Raw genomic sequence first — 15,253 nt, 5'->3', positions numbered from 1 at the left:
GCAGTTGCGGAAAAGTTTATGTTGGAATGGCTGGAAGATCAATTAACACCAGGATCAAAGAGCATAAGCGACATCTCAGGTTGGGGCAGGTGGAGAAATCGGCCGTGCCAGAGCACGCACTGAGTGAGACCGACCACGTAATAAAATTCGCCGACACGGCAGTTCTGGCTGTAGATAAGCACAATCACACGCGCTTGTTCAGAGAAGCTGTAGAAATACAAAAACACGCAAACAGTTTCAACAAGAAAGAGGAAATCCTTAAGGTAAACGGATACTGGCTTCCCGTACTGCAGCGAACGACCGTCTCAGGTAGCAAGAGGAGAACCACACCGGAAAAGACCGCGGAGAAGCCCTCGGACGTTGGCGCGCCAGGTACATATAGTCTGCGGCCGCGAGCTCGGCTCCAGTTCACCACCGGCAATGGAGGGTGAAGCTTTGACAATGCCAGCCACTCGTGCTGGCGAAACGTCAGTAAAATCATTAGATGAACGTCGGCCGAAGAACCCGAGACAGGAGCCAATAAGCAGTTTGTCAACAAGTGGCCACGAAAGCCTTAACAGTTTTGTAATATATGGATGACTTCACACGGGGAAGAATCATCGGGAACAGTAAGACTGAAGTGTGACGAGTGCAGCCAGAAGTTTGGTATTGCTCGCAGTATTTTTCACGTGAATGGGGAGAGTTCCGAACCACAGGTACTGCTGCCCGAAGCAGAGGAGGTGGTCGACCACGGTTAACTAAAGCAGCAAATGACCGCTACATTGTGTAACAGGCAAGAAGGGACCCTTGTCAAACAGCGGGTGCAATTGCTACCACATATAACGGGACTGCAAGGCACGCAATCTCACGCTTCACAGCGGCAAGGCGACTGCATGGAGAGGTACCTTTTCCCGACGACCAGTACGTTGTGTGTCGTTGACATCCCACATCGGTGCCACCGTTTGCGTCTGACGGTTTCGAGAGCGTAGGGACTCGATCGTGGACTGACGTTGCGTGTTCTTCTCGGATGAGAGTAGATTCTGTCTGAGTAGTGTTTCTGGACGTACCCTCATGTGGCGTGGGAATACGTAATGCGCCCAGGAACATTGTCAATCATGATCGTTTTCGTGGCCCAAGTATTATGATGTTTAGAGGCCTTATGTTGCATTTGCTTACTGACCTCCAGATCTCTGAACATGGTACACTCACCAGTAAAAATATTGTGACAGTGTACTGTTTCCCCACATGCGTCTTTTCAGGTGTGATTCGGCCCAGATTTAAGTATTATGGATGACAATGGGCGACCGATTCGAACAACGCACATGGAGGATCTCTTGGATCGAGAGGATATTTGACGAATGGAGTTTCCCCGACTTAAATCGCGTCTAACACGTATAGGATGCGTAGGGTAGACATATTTCAGCACATCCACATACACCAGCGACCATCCAGCAATTTTCAACCGCCCTGGTGGAGGAAGGAAACGCGAGCGAGCGCTCGCGCGCGCACACACACACTTAAGTTTACATACCACATCAGTCCAATACGTTTAGAGGCTGCATTAATACAAAATAAGTTGGTAATTAATGTAAATGTCGTGTGACTACGGCCTCCCGTCGGGTAGACAGTTCGCCGGGTGCAAGTCTTTAGATTTGACGCCACTTCGGCGACTTGCGCGTCGATGGGGATGAAATGATGGTGATTAGGACAACACAACACCCAGTCCCTGAGCGGAGAAAATTTCCGACCCTGCCGGAAATCGAACCCAGGCCCTTAGGATTGACAGTTTGTCGCGCTGACCACTTTTTTCTAAAGTAGTGCAAATCACAAATTTAAAGGAACAGGGATGGTTTTTTTAGTTTATTTGTTTACAATAAAGATCACTCTGTTAAAAGGAACATGTAGATCATTTCATGGTATAGTGCATTACATATTGAGTGATGAGAGAAGCGTGAGATTCATTATCAGCTGTCAAATGTGCACACCGACTGCACCCGGCACATCCCAACTGCGTGGTGGGTCGAGGAAGACTGCCTGAAGATAGTTGGCAAAGGTTTTCCGATAGTGTGACCATCTATGAACCTCATTGTGGGCTTGCTGCAAGAAATACCAAAAGTCAAGTCGCGACTTGGCAGCATCCCCATAGAAGTACGCGATCGTCCAACCTTTGGTCCAGATGATAGACTGTGATTTAGTCGCCGGAAAGTAGTCACTCTCCGGATGTAAGAAGGAAGCAGGTGTAACATGTTGCGGGGTCACACGGAGGTAGCAAGCTACCATCTGTCTTCCTAGGAGCCAGACGTCCTCCACCGCGATACAAGTTAAGCGCTGATGGTCGTCATCCACTTGGCGACATTTCGGGCATAGTGGAGTGTCCACTAGTCCAATTGCATGGAGCCGTTGGTTGGTGTTGAACTTGCCACAGGCGACAGAGAACCACAGTGCTCGAACGAAGGTAGGAAGGAATTTTTGGTGCACATGTCTCCAAATCGTCGGCAAATGCAACCTGGGGTGTTTGAGTTCAATGAATTTACGACTTATCCGTCGTAGCAGTCAAACATAAAAATCCTTCGCGCATGGAGGTCTCGTGCGCGGAAGCTCGTCTCTGATATAACTAAATTCCACGATAAATGTTGATTCATGCGCAAAATGTGGCGTAATGTTGCCCACCGCCACCGGAGGTGTGAGGGACGCTGGAACCAGGAGATCCAGTAGGCGGGATGTAAGGGAACCACCCCCGCTACGCCATTGCTTGTACATCGTGGCGAGAAGGAGCGCCGTCGCTCGGCAGTGAACATTCGTAAGTCCGAGTCCCCCCTTGTCCGTAGGGAGCGTGAGCGTTACGTATCGCATCTTGAGGGGCGATCCAATCATCACAAAATAGCCTAGTGCTGATTGAAGTCGATGTCCGAGCGTGAGTGGTAGGGGCAGGATCTGCGAAATATGCACCATTCGAGAAACCACATAAGTGTTCAGATACGCGACTCGCTGCAAAGAATCAAGGCGCCGTAGGAGATGTTGTCGGACCAATCACTCAGCTGCCGGAAGCGGACAGTAAGTTGGAAGTTTTAACGGTTCAGGTGTTCTACATAGATCTCCCTCCCCTCCTCCCCTCCCCCCCCCCCCCCCAGTTTTGTAAAATGCAGAGAATGTTCTTATTTATAAACAAATGAAACTGTCAGAAAAGTTCTTCTTTGGGATGTTGTTTAATACATTGGTTTGAATGTCGGTTATATAGTTGACGGGTGCACCTCTCATGTGAATTTCTAGACTTTTTTTCTTCTCGTAGTAGGTTCAAATGGTTCTGAGCACTATTGGACTTAACATCTGAGGTCATCAATCCCCTATAACTTAGAACTACTTAAACCTAACTGATTTAAGGATATCACACAATTCATGCCCGAGGTAGGATTCGAACCTGTGACCGTAGCTGTCACGCGGTTCCAGACTGAAACGCCTAGAATCGCTCGGCCACACCGACCGGCCGTAGTAGGTTCCTACTGATTATACGCTGATGATTTTTTTCGGGAGAAGAAATGTCCACGTTTTGCAATGCAATCCAGTCGTGGCAGACGTCTGCGCACCGTTGTCTCTTCTTCAAAACGTTATAGAGAATTTCTTCGACACGTACTACACGAATATGTAATAAAAAATGGGGGTTCCTATTAAAAAAAAAAAAAAGAAAACGCAGTTGATATCCGTTTGACCTATGGCAGCGCCATCTAGTGGGCCAACCATAGCGCCATCTGGTTTCCCCCTTCAAACTAGACAAATTTCGTTCTTTGTAGTATTTTCGTTTGACGCTTATTTCGTGAGATATTTGGCCCGGTCACGATCAATGGACCACCCAGTATAAAGTCTGGGTATTCGCGTGTCGTCGGCTACGCTGTTTTTTCACCCCATTACTTTGATATGTAGATGGTTTTACACCTACAGAGGTTATTTACAGATAGTAGATGATATATGTACCATGGTTGGTTGAAATCAGTCCAGTGGTTTAGGGGATGTGGAAAATACATACATTGCTACACACATGTACATCGAATTTTATAATAGTGTAGATTCCTGCTTAGTGCCTGCAGTTACAGCCAGTTACCCAGTTAAAGGTAAGTTCGTCAGTGCTGCTGCTAGGAAAGACGCTATTCCAGTTTTTTTTCTTTATTGTATTTCGATTTCCTCCCGAGGGGAGACATAAAACGGTGACTATTTAAAACTGGTACATGGCAAAAAAGTTGTGAAGAAAACATTAAAAACAAAGGGGGTCAGTGATGCTGATTAAACACACTTAGGAAATAGACAGGCAAAATGAAAAAAACATGGCGACAGTCTGGTTTCTGTTCGCAACACTTGAAAAAGGGGCCCCACAACACTGAACACTCACAGAAAGCACTGCACTATAGAGTATGAAAGCATATGTGTAGGCGGGAGGAGGACCTGCAAAGATAAGGGGGGGAAGGGGGTAGCCGATGGAGGGACAGGAGAGAGAAAAGTGGGGGAGCAGAGCAGAGGCGAGAAAGGAGTGGGGAAGACAGTGGAGGGGAAAGAATAAGGACTCGGGGGAGAAAATGGAGTCAAGAAGTGGGTAGGTGGAGGAAAAACACGATGGAAGGGCCCCTTAGATCGCCAGTTTTATCCGTTTGTGATTTTTTTCTCGTGGGGCTACCTCAAGAGCAAAGTCTACACGACACGATCAAGAACCCCGGATATATTGAAACAGAGAATTCGCGATGCAATTCACCGTATCTCAGCTGAGATGTTGCAGCGGCCAGTGAGGAATCTCAACAGCAGATTTCACGAATGTATTCGTACAGGAGGATGTCATTTAAAGGATGTAATTTTAAAAAAATGATAAATTCCATCTATGTTTCTTAAATGACAAAGCTGTAAGATTTAAAATGTTATGAACGCAATTTCCTTCGTTCATCACTTCTAGTTTTATTGGATTGTGGAAATGTTCCCGTTTTTGTGTGTCACCCTGTATTTACATAGGTAATTACTGGTTTCTTCATAAGACAGATTGTTCTTATCACGGGAAAATCAAGGGGCGCTCAAGATGTTTCCGTTTGAAGGCGTGGCTTAGCGTATATGCAACGTAGCGCGACGCCGATGCGGTTATATTAGCATCGACATATAGGCAAGGAATTAGTGTGGCATTGGTGTATTAGCGACGTGCTTTCGGTACAAGCGTAAAGATGAACTGTGCCGACGTATTACCAAATGCGTAAAAACCAGACCAACGTGCTGTTATTCTTTTTCTGCCTGTCGAAGGACAAATAACGGTAGACACCGATCGATGAATGAAAAATGTGTAAATACGGTCTGCTATTGAGGCGAAACGTCGGAAAAAACTACCAAAAGGGCAACTCGTTATAACGCACGCCCCCATATCGCAAATGTCGTAATGCAGAAGTTACGCTAACTCAAGTGAAGGATGCTCCAGCAGCTGCCCTTTAGTCCTGTTCTCTCCCCGGGCGATTATCACACCTTCTGTCCCTTAAAACAAGGGGCCGACGATTCCTGTCGAACGAGGATGTGCAGCAAGCATTTACGGACTTCATCACGCACCAGGACTCGTTTTACCAAAAGGGTATTTTAGACCTGGAGCGAGGGTGAGGTGACTGCCTCAGTGCTCATGGCGATTTTGATTGATTGGCATACCCGGTCCGGACTGTACGGCCTTCGAACGAAAACTTGTTTGATCGCCCCCTATAGGTTCACTTAGCACTTTTAAAACGGATTTTTGAAAAGAGTAGACACCTTACACATATACACAGGGTGACAATTATTGAACTACACTACTGGCCATTAAAATTGCTACACGAAGAAGAAATACAGATGATAAACCGGTATTCATTGGACACATATATTATGCTAGAACTGGCATGTGATTACATATTCACGCAATTTGGGTGCATAGATCCTGAGAAATCAGTACTCAGAACAAACATCTCTGGCCGTAATAACGGCCTTGATACGCCTGGGCATCGAGCCGAACAAGGCTGTGATGACGTGTACAGGTACAGCTGCCAATGCAGCTTCAACACGATACCACAGTTCGTCAAGAGTAGTGACTGGCGTATTGTGCCGAGCCCGTTGCTCGGCCACCATTGACCAGACGTTTTAAATTGATGAGAGATCTGGAGAATGTGCTGTCCAGGGCAGCAGTCCAGAAAGGCCCGTACAGGACCTGCAACATGCGGTCGTGAATTATCCTGCTGAAATGTAGGGTTTCGCAGGGATCGAATGAAGGGTAGAGCCACGGGTCGTAACATATCTGAAATGTAACGTCCACTGTTCAAAGTGCCGTCAATGCGAACAAGAGGTAACCGAGACGTGTAACTAATGGCACCCCATACCATCACGCCGAGTGATTCGCCAGTATGGCGATGACGAATACAGGCTTCCAATGTGCGTTCGCCGCGATGTCGCCAAACACAGATACGACCATCACGATGCAGTAAACAGAACCTGGATTCATCCGAAAAAATGACGTTTTGCCTTTCGTGCACCCAGGTTCGTCGTTGAGTACACCATCGCAGGTGCTCCTGTCTGTGATGCAGCGTCAAGGGTAACGGCAGACATGGTCTCCGAGCTGATAGTCCATGCTGCTGTAAACGTCGTCGAACTGTTCGTGCAGATGGTTGTTGTCTTTCAAACGTCCCCATCTATTGACTCAGGGATCGAGACGTGGCTGCACGATCCGTTACAGCCATGCGGATAAGATGCCTGTCATCTCGACTGCTAGCGATATGAGGCCGTTGGGATCCAGCAGGGCGTTCCGTATTACTCTCCTGAACCCACCGGTTCCATATTCTGGTAACAGTCTTTGGATCTCGACCAACGCGAGCAGCAAAGTCACGATACGATAAACCGCAATCGCGATAGGCTACAATCCGACCTTTATCAAAGTCGAAAACGTGATGGTACGTATTTCTCCTCCTTACACGAGGCATCACAACAACGTTTCACCAGGCAACGCCGATCAACTGCTGTTTGTGTATGAGAAATCGGTTGGAAACTTTCCTCAAGTGAGCACGTTGTAGGTGTCGCCACCGGCGCCAACCTTGTGTGAATGCTCTGAAAAGCTAATCATTTGCATATCACAGCATCTTCTTCCTGTCGGTTAAATTTCGCGTCTGTAGTACGTCATCTTCATGGTGTAGCAATTTCAATGGGCAGTAGTTTATTAGCACCGACATGTAGGCAAGGGACTAGTGTGGCATTCATGTATTAGCGACGAGCTTACGGCACAAGTGGAATGGTGATCTACGGCGACGTTTTACCAAATGCGTGAAAACAAGACCAACGTGCTGTTATTCTTTTCATGCCTGTCGAAGGACAAATAACGGTAGACACCGATCGATGAATGAAAAATGTGTAATTACGCCATCTTATTGAGGGGAAACGTAGGGGAAAAGTGCCAAAATGGTAACTTGTTATAACGCACGTCCCCGTACCGCAAATGTCGAAACGCTGAAGTTACGCTAACTCAAGTGAAGGACACACTAGCACCTCCCCTTTATTCCTGTTCTCTCCCCGAGCGATTATTACACCTTCGGCCCTTTAAAGAAGGGCCGACGATTCCTGTCGGAGGAAGATGTGCAGCAGGCATTTAAGGAGTTCATAACGCAGCAGGATTTGGTGTTTTACCAAATGGGTATCTTGGACCTGGAGCGTGGGTGACGTGGTTGCCTCAATGATCATGGTGATTTTGACTGGTTGGCATACCGGGTCTGGACTGTACGGCCTTCGAACGAAAACTTGTTTGATCGCCCCCTATAGATTTACTTAACACTTGTAAAACGGATTTTTGAAAAGAGTAGACACCTTACACATATATACAGGGTGACAATTACTGAACTATATGAAATAAAATCTTCCGAACGGTTTGCGTTAGGAACTGCAAACTGCACGGTTGGCCGCGGGGCATGATGGGAATTAGTATGCACATGCACGGGAAGCCCACTTTCATTCGGATGGGTTCGTCAGTAAGCAAAATTGGCGCATTTGGGGGACTGAGAATCCGCATTTCGTGATCGAGAAATCTCTTGACCCTGAACAGATGGCTGTGTGGTGTGCAATATCCAGTCAGGGAATAATCGGTGCGACACTCGTAGATGGCACGGTGACTACCGAAGGTTTTGGAAGATAATTTCACCCTATTATCCAAAGTGCTCCTAATTTTGACAAGATGTGGTTCATGCAAGACTGAACTCTATGCCATCGAAGCAGGAGAGTGTTTGATGTCCTCGATGAGCACTTTATGGACCGCATTTTGGCTGTGGGGTAGCCAGAGGCCACTAGCAAGGTCCTCGATTGGCCGCTATATTCTCTGGATCTGAAAACATGCGACACCTTTTTGTGGAGCTATATTAAAGACATGTGTACAGCGATAACCCCAAAACCGTTGTTGAGTTGAAAGCAGCCATTCAGGAGGTCATCTACAGCATCGATGTTGCGACACTTTTAGCGGTCATGCAGAATTTCGCTATTCGTCTGCACCACAACGTCGCCAATGATGGCAGGCATATCGAATATATCATAATCTATCCGAATACCTGTAGTGACGTTTACATGTTGAATAAAGTGTGTCCACGCCGTAGTTTGTAACTAATTTACGTTTCTTTCATATAGTTCAGTAATTGTCACCCTGTACATAATGCTAGACTGCAGGTGATTGTACAGAAATCTGTGTCGGCAAGCAGCGCTGTGCGGTGACTTACAGCGGAAGACGTCGTAGATGAGGGCGTAGACGCGTCGCATGTCCTCCTCGTCCTGGAAGTGCACGGGCAGCGGCGGCGCGGCTAGCAGGCAGCCCGCCTTGGCGATGTCCTGCACGGGCCTTCCCGCGGGCCTGCGCTCGCGCGCCTCCGCCAGCGGCCGGCGGGTCGCCACCCCCGCACACCCCCACAGCGGCTGCGTCTCCGCGGGCGGCGCCATCACCACCGGGCTCGCCATCCTGCCACCATCGCACACAGTCTCATCTACATCTACATCTACATCTGCATACATACTCCGCGAGCCACCATGCGCTGCGTGGTGGACAATGTCTTGTATCACTGCTAGTTCCCTTCCCTGTTTCACTCGAAAATACATCGAGGGAAAAACGACTATGGATATGCTTTCGTACGAGCTATAATTTATCTAATCTTGTCTGTGCGATCATTACGTGAGATGCACTCTGGTGGCAATAGAATTGACAGCTACAAGAATCTGACAATAATACACAGTTTTCTCTCTCACTGGGAAAGAAAACATCGTTCAAATATCTTTTGACCTGGTCAGGCGTTTGTTTACCAGATCTCGATGCTGTCACAAGGTCATTCGGGGCTTCAAAAAGAAATTATCGAATTCTCATTCCAAACTCACCAAAAGTGTACAACTATTGTGAAGCAGGTGGTCAGAGCGAAAAAAAAAAAAAACGTTTTGACCATCATACCCGAGGACGAGCATCTTGTTCATCTGATGATCTCAAAGCGCTCGACGGCACGGGTACAGTCGTGAGATGTATACGGTTTCGATGTCGGAAGAACTTTGTTAGAAGATTTTCAGGTATAGTTCTCTCAAACGATTATGTTGTCAGTCTCCACTTGAGAAATAATATAACCAAGCTGCAATGACTAGTATATAATAAATTCTTTTCGCCACGGATTACCAAAGTACTGAAATATGCCTGATACAGGTCAGGATATTACGTGAAGAAATTTCATTCCCTTCAGGTGTATGGCGTAAGAAAAGTTACGTTTTAAACACTTATTTACATATTATCACTACTGTAATGAATCTATATCATAATAATCAGTTTCTCGTTACTTTAAGCTAACAAAATATACGTATTTGAAACGGTAAATTGAAAAAAGAAAAATGAATGTAAAAGTTAAAATAACAATACGTAAAACCAACATAAGTAAAATAAATAATCAGACTAATAATGAATCTTGAGATATTTAAATTAGGTATGTTGAAAATGCTCTGAAAACAGATGGTGTACAGTTTATTTTCCAAAAATGGTATTTCAGAACCCAGCTTTATTACACAAGGGTGTATGTAACTTGAAAGCTTCTTAATTTATGTTGTAACAAAGGTTTTCACTTTTCAAAATTAATTAATGTTGGTGAAGTATTCTGCAAAATTTTAATTTATTACAAAATTCAATTATGCGGTTTACATGAATGTTAAGTGCATCTTAATTTTTATGTCAGAAACATTTTTTATATATGATCGTTTAGAAGATATTCCCTCCAAATCCAATATGACAAATTACCCTTTGGGGTATGTTTTACCCTCTAAAAGTGAAATTGGGCATTAACAAAAAAACTTATTACATTATTTTGGCCCCACTACACATACACCAAATTTCATCAAGATCGTTTTGACACTTGGGAATGTTCCCTTGTGAGTTTTTTTAATGTCTTAACAATTTTACCTGTCTTGAAAATGGAAATTTGTGTTAATTTCCACCAGATAATATAACAGATAGACGGTTAAATACAGCACTGACAAGAATTTCTTCAACCTAACGCTTTAAATTTGGATAAAATATTTGATTGTAGTTATGTGACCATGTTGTGTCTTGGAACACGTTTTGATATTTGAAAAAAACTTAATTTTCTGTAGTAATGTTTGTAATTTCAAAAAGACTGATGCACTTAAAAAGTGAATATCATCGTTGAAAAATGGAATATAAAATATATGAGACATCTACTGCAAGGCTGGCTACACGTGGAAGTCTGAAAAGTATATCAATGTACAACACTATCCTCCGATACGTTTTTTGTAGTTGTGAGCCAGTGAGATTAGGTGACGAAGTTCTTCCTCCTTGATATCTCTAAAGCCTTGAGTCTGTATGCCACGCCACATGCTCATTTTTAGGTGAACTATACAGATATGGTATTAGGGGGAATGAAGTCAATCTAATTAAGCCACGCAGTCTCGGCCTTCTATCGATTTCGCCCCTCGATGACGATCTTTGTCTGGATAACTATGGAGGTACGCCTTTGGCGTCATCTCTGGGGACAAAAGCCGCGAAGCAGTAAGGTTTTGGGGAGTGAATGTGTGGTGTGTGGTGCAAGGAGCGAGTCAGCCAGAGGAGCGAGAGGCTTGGAGTTTGGATGGTACACGAGAGAACGAATCGGCTCCCGTGAAGGCGCAGAGTCTGATTTCGACTGTCGGTTATCGCATGTCCTGCGGAGCGATTTCTATAAGCGGGAATGCTATTTTGGAAAACATAATAGCGACTTGAAGGTTATTTGACCTGTTCGATGTTAGTGAAGGCAGTCCGGTCTCTTGCAGGCACAAGCAATGGAAGGACTGCGGCCATCCTGTCCAAGTTAAGTAATCAATTTAAGTAATTTCCATGTATGTCCTTACATGACGCTCTTCCCCTTCCAACCCCTTCCCCCCCTCCCCCCCCCCCCCCCGGTGAGGTTTATGCAACCACCATTCATAATTAATAACAACTCTTTAAGAGTCAGTTGGTTCCACCACTCATAATTAATAACAGCTCAATAATGTCATTTGGTTGAAGGCTGATCAGTGAATTGTGGCTAACTGTAGCTGCCAATTCAGTAACTGTTAATTGCTTCTAAAATCCTGTACCTCTTCTGTCTACTGAGTGACAGTAGGTTAATAATTAATGGCAGATGTTAAAGGTCATTTAGTTAACGAACTGTCTGTTTTTAATTGTTTTTAAAATTCTCCACTTTTGTGTATAGTTGATGGCTGGTGGCTCATAATTAGTGGCAGTTGCTTAAAAGTCATTTTTCCAAAGTCCGTTCAGGCAATTTTAATGTTGTAAATGTAAATATCGTCTGACTAGGGCCTCCCGTCGTGTAGACCGTTCGCTGGGTGCAAGTATTTCTATCTGACGCCACTTCGGCGACTTGCACGTCGATGAGGATGAAATGATGATGATTAGGACAACAGAACACCCAGTCCCTGAGCGGAGAAAATCTCCGACCCAGCCGGGAATCGAACCCGGATCCTTAGGATTGACATTCTGTCGGGCTTACCACTCAGCTACTGGAGGCGGACAATTTTACTGTTGATTGTTTTTAAAACTCGTTTGACTTTATTAAAGACAACTTATATATTAGAAATGATGAACGCTGAAGCTGTTATGTGGGGACCCAAGTCCTTCCATTAGGGTGACCCGATCTCGTCTGTAGAAAACAAAGAACAAAGCACGGAACTAAGATTCAAGGTAAACAATATGCTGGAAACTTTCTAATGTGATTTTCAAGTGGCAAGGCTCGATACTGGGTCAACTACTGTTTATATTATACGTGCATGATATAGGAGTGACAGTAAACGAAAAATTAAATATGTAAATACATTACACGTCACTTCTTGTAAGTAATAGCTCAATAAATGACTTAGAAATATGAGCAATCTGGGACACAGAAAGGGCAAATGAATATTTAAGTGAAAATACAGTCCTTATAGATTAACAGAAAACAAATTACATCAAAATACTTTAACAAGAATTGGGAGTAAAAATTACTAGGCTTGACAATAAACAGACTTACGATTTGAGAAAATTATGTAGAAAAAATATCTTAAAAAATAAACAGCATTGTATTTCAACGCAGAAGGTGTAGATACCCTATTAAAGATGTACTATGGACTAAATGATCCACATTTATTGTATTGTATAGATGGATACTGACCGCATGGACCGAGGAATACAAGGATTCTTTAGCTGTGTTCGTGTGATACCATTATTACAGTGAATACGTATTACTTAACAATTACTATTTTCTCACATTATCGGTTTTCCTTGTGTTATCCAGATAACAGCTTTACTTGGCAATCTTTATAATGACGAATCCATAAGGTTAACTGGAGGCCGCTCATGATACATTTCTTAAAGTTTTGCTCCGTAGCATTTTTACTGCTGTGAACTACATCATATTTTGTAAATCTATTAAATAGATTAAACAGTATAATGGTAGGACAGAGATGTCGAAGCCAAATTTCAAACTACACAACATTTCTAGGGCAGATGTGGATTCCGTCCGGTATTTATTGGTCGTGAAATGTAGACTAAAATTGAATAAGTTGCAGAAACGGAGTCAACTAACGAGACGGGACCTGAATAAATTGAATGAACGACACATTACAGAGCGTTTCAAAAGGAGCATTAGGTGACGACTGACTAAACTACTGGAGAGGAATACAATAGGAGATGGATGAGTAGCTTTAAGAGAGGAAATAGTGAAGACAACAGACAAAAAGACAAACCTAAGATCATGAATAACACACGAGCTATTGAATTTAATCGATGAAAGGAGATAATAAAAAATGCAGCTAATAAAACAAGAAAAAGAGAATACAGACTCTAAAGAATGGGACTGACAGAAAATACAAAACTGCAAATCTGGAACGGCTACAGGGGAAATGGAAAGTTGTACAAGTATACATGACTATGAGAAAGATAGATGCTGCGTATAGGAAAATTGAAGAAACCTTCGGAGTAAACAGAGCCAGCTGTGTAAATATCGAGAGTTCAGACGGCAAACAAGTAGAAACCAAAGTAAGGAAGGCTGAAATGTGGAGGGAACCTACAGAAGGAATATAGACAGGAAACTAACTTGAAAACAGCATTACGTAAAGGGAAAAGGAAACAGAGGAAGATGAGATGGGATATATAGTACAGATAGAAAAATTTCACAGAGTATTGGAAGACCAAAGTCGAAACAAGGCATCTGGAGTAGCCGACATTTCCTCGTTCATTTATTGAGACCCTTGGGAGAACGTACACTATATGATCAAAAGTATCTGGACACCCCAAAAAACATACGTATTTCATATTAGGTGCATTGTGCTGCCATCTACTGCCAGGTACTCCATTTTAGCGACGCTCAGTAGTCATTAGACATCGTGAGAGAGTAGAATGGGGTGCACCGCGGAACTCAGGGATTTCGAACATCGTCAGGTGGTTGGGTGTCACTTGTGTCATACGTCTATACGCGAGATGTCCACACTTCTAAACATCCCTAGGTCCATTGTTTCCGATGTGATAGTGAAGTGGAAATGTGAAGGGACACTTACAGCACAAAAGCGTACAGGGCGACTGACAGAGACCGCCGACAGTTGAAGAGGGTCGTAATGTGTAATAGGCAGACATCTATCCAGATCGTCACATAGGAATTCCAAACTGCATAAGGATCCACTGCAAGTACTATGACAGTTAGGCGGGAGGTAAGAAAACTTGGATTTCATGGTCGAGCGGCTGCTCTTAAGCCACACATCACGCCGGTAAATGCCAAACGGCGCCTCGCTTGGTGTAAGGAGCGTGAACATTGGACGATTGAACAGTGGAAAAACGTTGTGTGGAATGACGAATCACGGTACACAATGTAGCGATCCGATAGCATGGTGTGGGTACGGCGAATGCCTAGTGAACGTCATCTGCCAGCGTGTGTACTGCCAACAGTAAAAGTCGGTGGCAGTGGTGTTATGGTGTGGTCGTGTTTTCCATGTAGGGGGCTTGCACCCCTTGTTTTCCGTGGTACCATCACAGCACAGGCCTACATTGATGTTGTAAGCACGTTCTTGCTTCCCACTGTTGAAGAGCAATTTGGGGATGGCAGTTGCGTCTTTCAATACGATCGAGCACCTGTTCATAATGCACGGCCTGTGACGGAGTGGTTACACGATAATAACACCCCTGTAATGGACTGGTCTGCACAGAGTCCTGACCTGAATCCTATAGAACACCTTTGGGATGTTTTGGAACGCCAACTTCGTGCCAGGCCTCACCGACCGACATCGATGCCTCTCCTCAGTGCAGCACTCCGTGATGAATAGTCTACCATTCCCCAAGAAATTTTCCAGCACCTGATTGAACGAATGCCTGCGAGAGTGGAAGCTGCCATCAAGGCTAAGGGTGGGCCAACACCATACTGAATTCCAGCATTACTTGTAAGTCTTTTCAGTCAGGTGTCCGGATGCTTCTGATCACATTGTGTGTCATGTCAAAAGTATTCCAGCTGACACGCAAGATATATGAGACATGTTAGATATCCTCCAATTTTCAAAAAATATAGTAAATTCAAGACCAAAAAAGGCGGTGTACATAGGTGTGAATAAGACTTAACCATCAATTTACTAACTGTTGGCTGCAAAAATACTGACGAGTTATTTAATGAAGAAACACAGACCATAAACGATTCACACAAGATAAAAATAGCAGCTTATGAAATGTGGTGCTTTAGAAGAATGCTGAAGGTTAGATGTGTATATCAGATAACTAACGAGGTACAGAATCGAA

At 44.3% G+C, this 15,253-nt stretch overlaps 1 protein-coding gene across 1 annotated transcript in view; it reads right to left on the bottom strand.

Annotated features, from left to right (window-relative positions):
- LOC126413121 (putative methyltransferase NSUN7) overlaps nt 1-15,253 on the bottom strand; it is a gene marked incomplete at its 3' end in the record, with an annotated part of 334,534 nt that overhangs the window by 146,702 nt on the left and 172,579 nt on the right. Inside the window, exon 2 of the mRNA XM_050083013.1 lies at nt 8,703-8,938. Coding sequence (XP_049938970.1) covers nt 8,703-8,938 — 236 coding nt within the window. The remainder of the gene's footprint in view (nt 1-8,702; nt 8,939-15,253) is intronic.

The sequence above is a fragment of the Schistocerca serialis genome, chromosome 7 (genome assembly GCF_023864345.2).
Source record: "Schistocerca serialis cubense isolate TAMUIC-IGC-003099 chromosome 7, iqSchSeri2.2, whole genome shotgun sequence".
Lineage (NCBI taxonomy): Eukaryota > Metazoa > Arthropoda > Insecta > Orthoptera > Acrididae > Schistocerca > Schistocerca serialis.
This window is presented reverse-complemented; position numbering and strand designations above follow the sequence as displayed.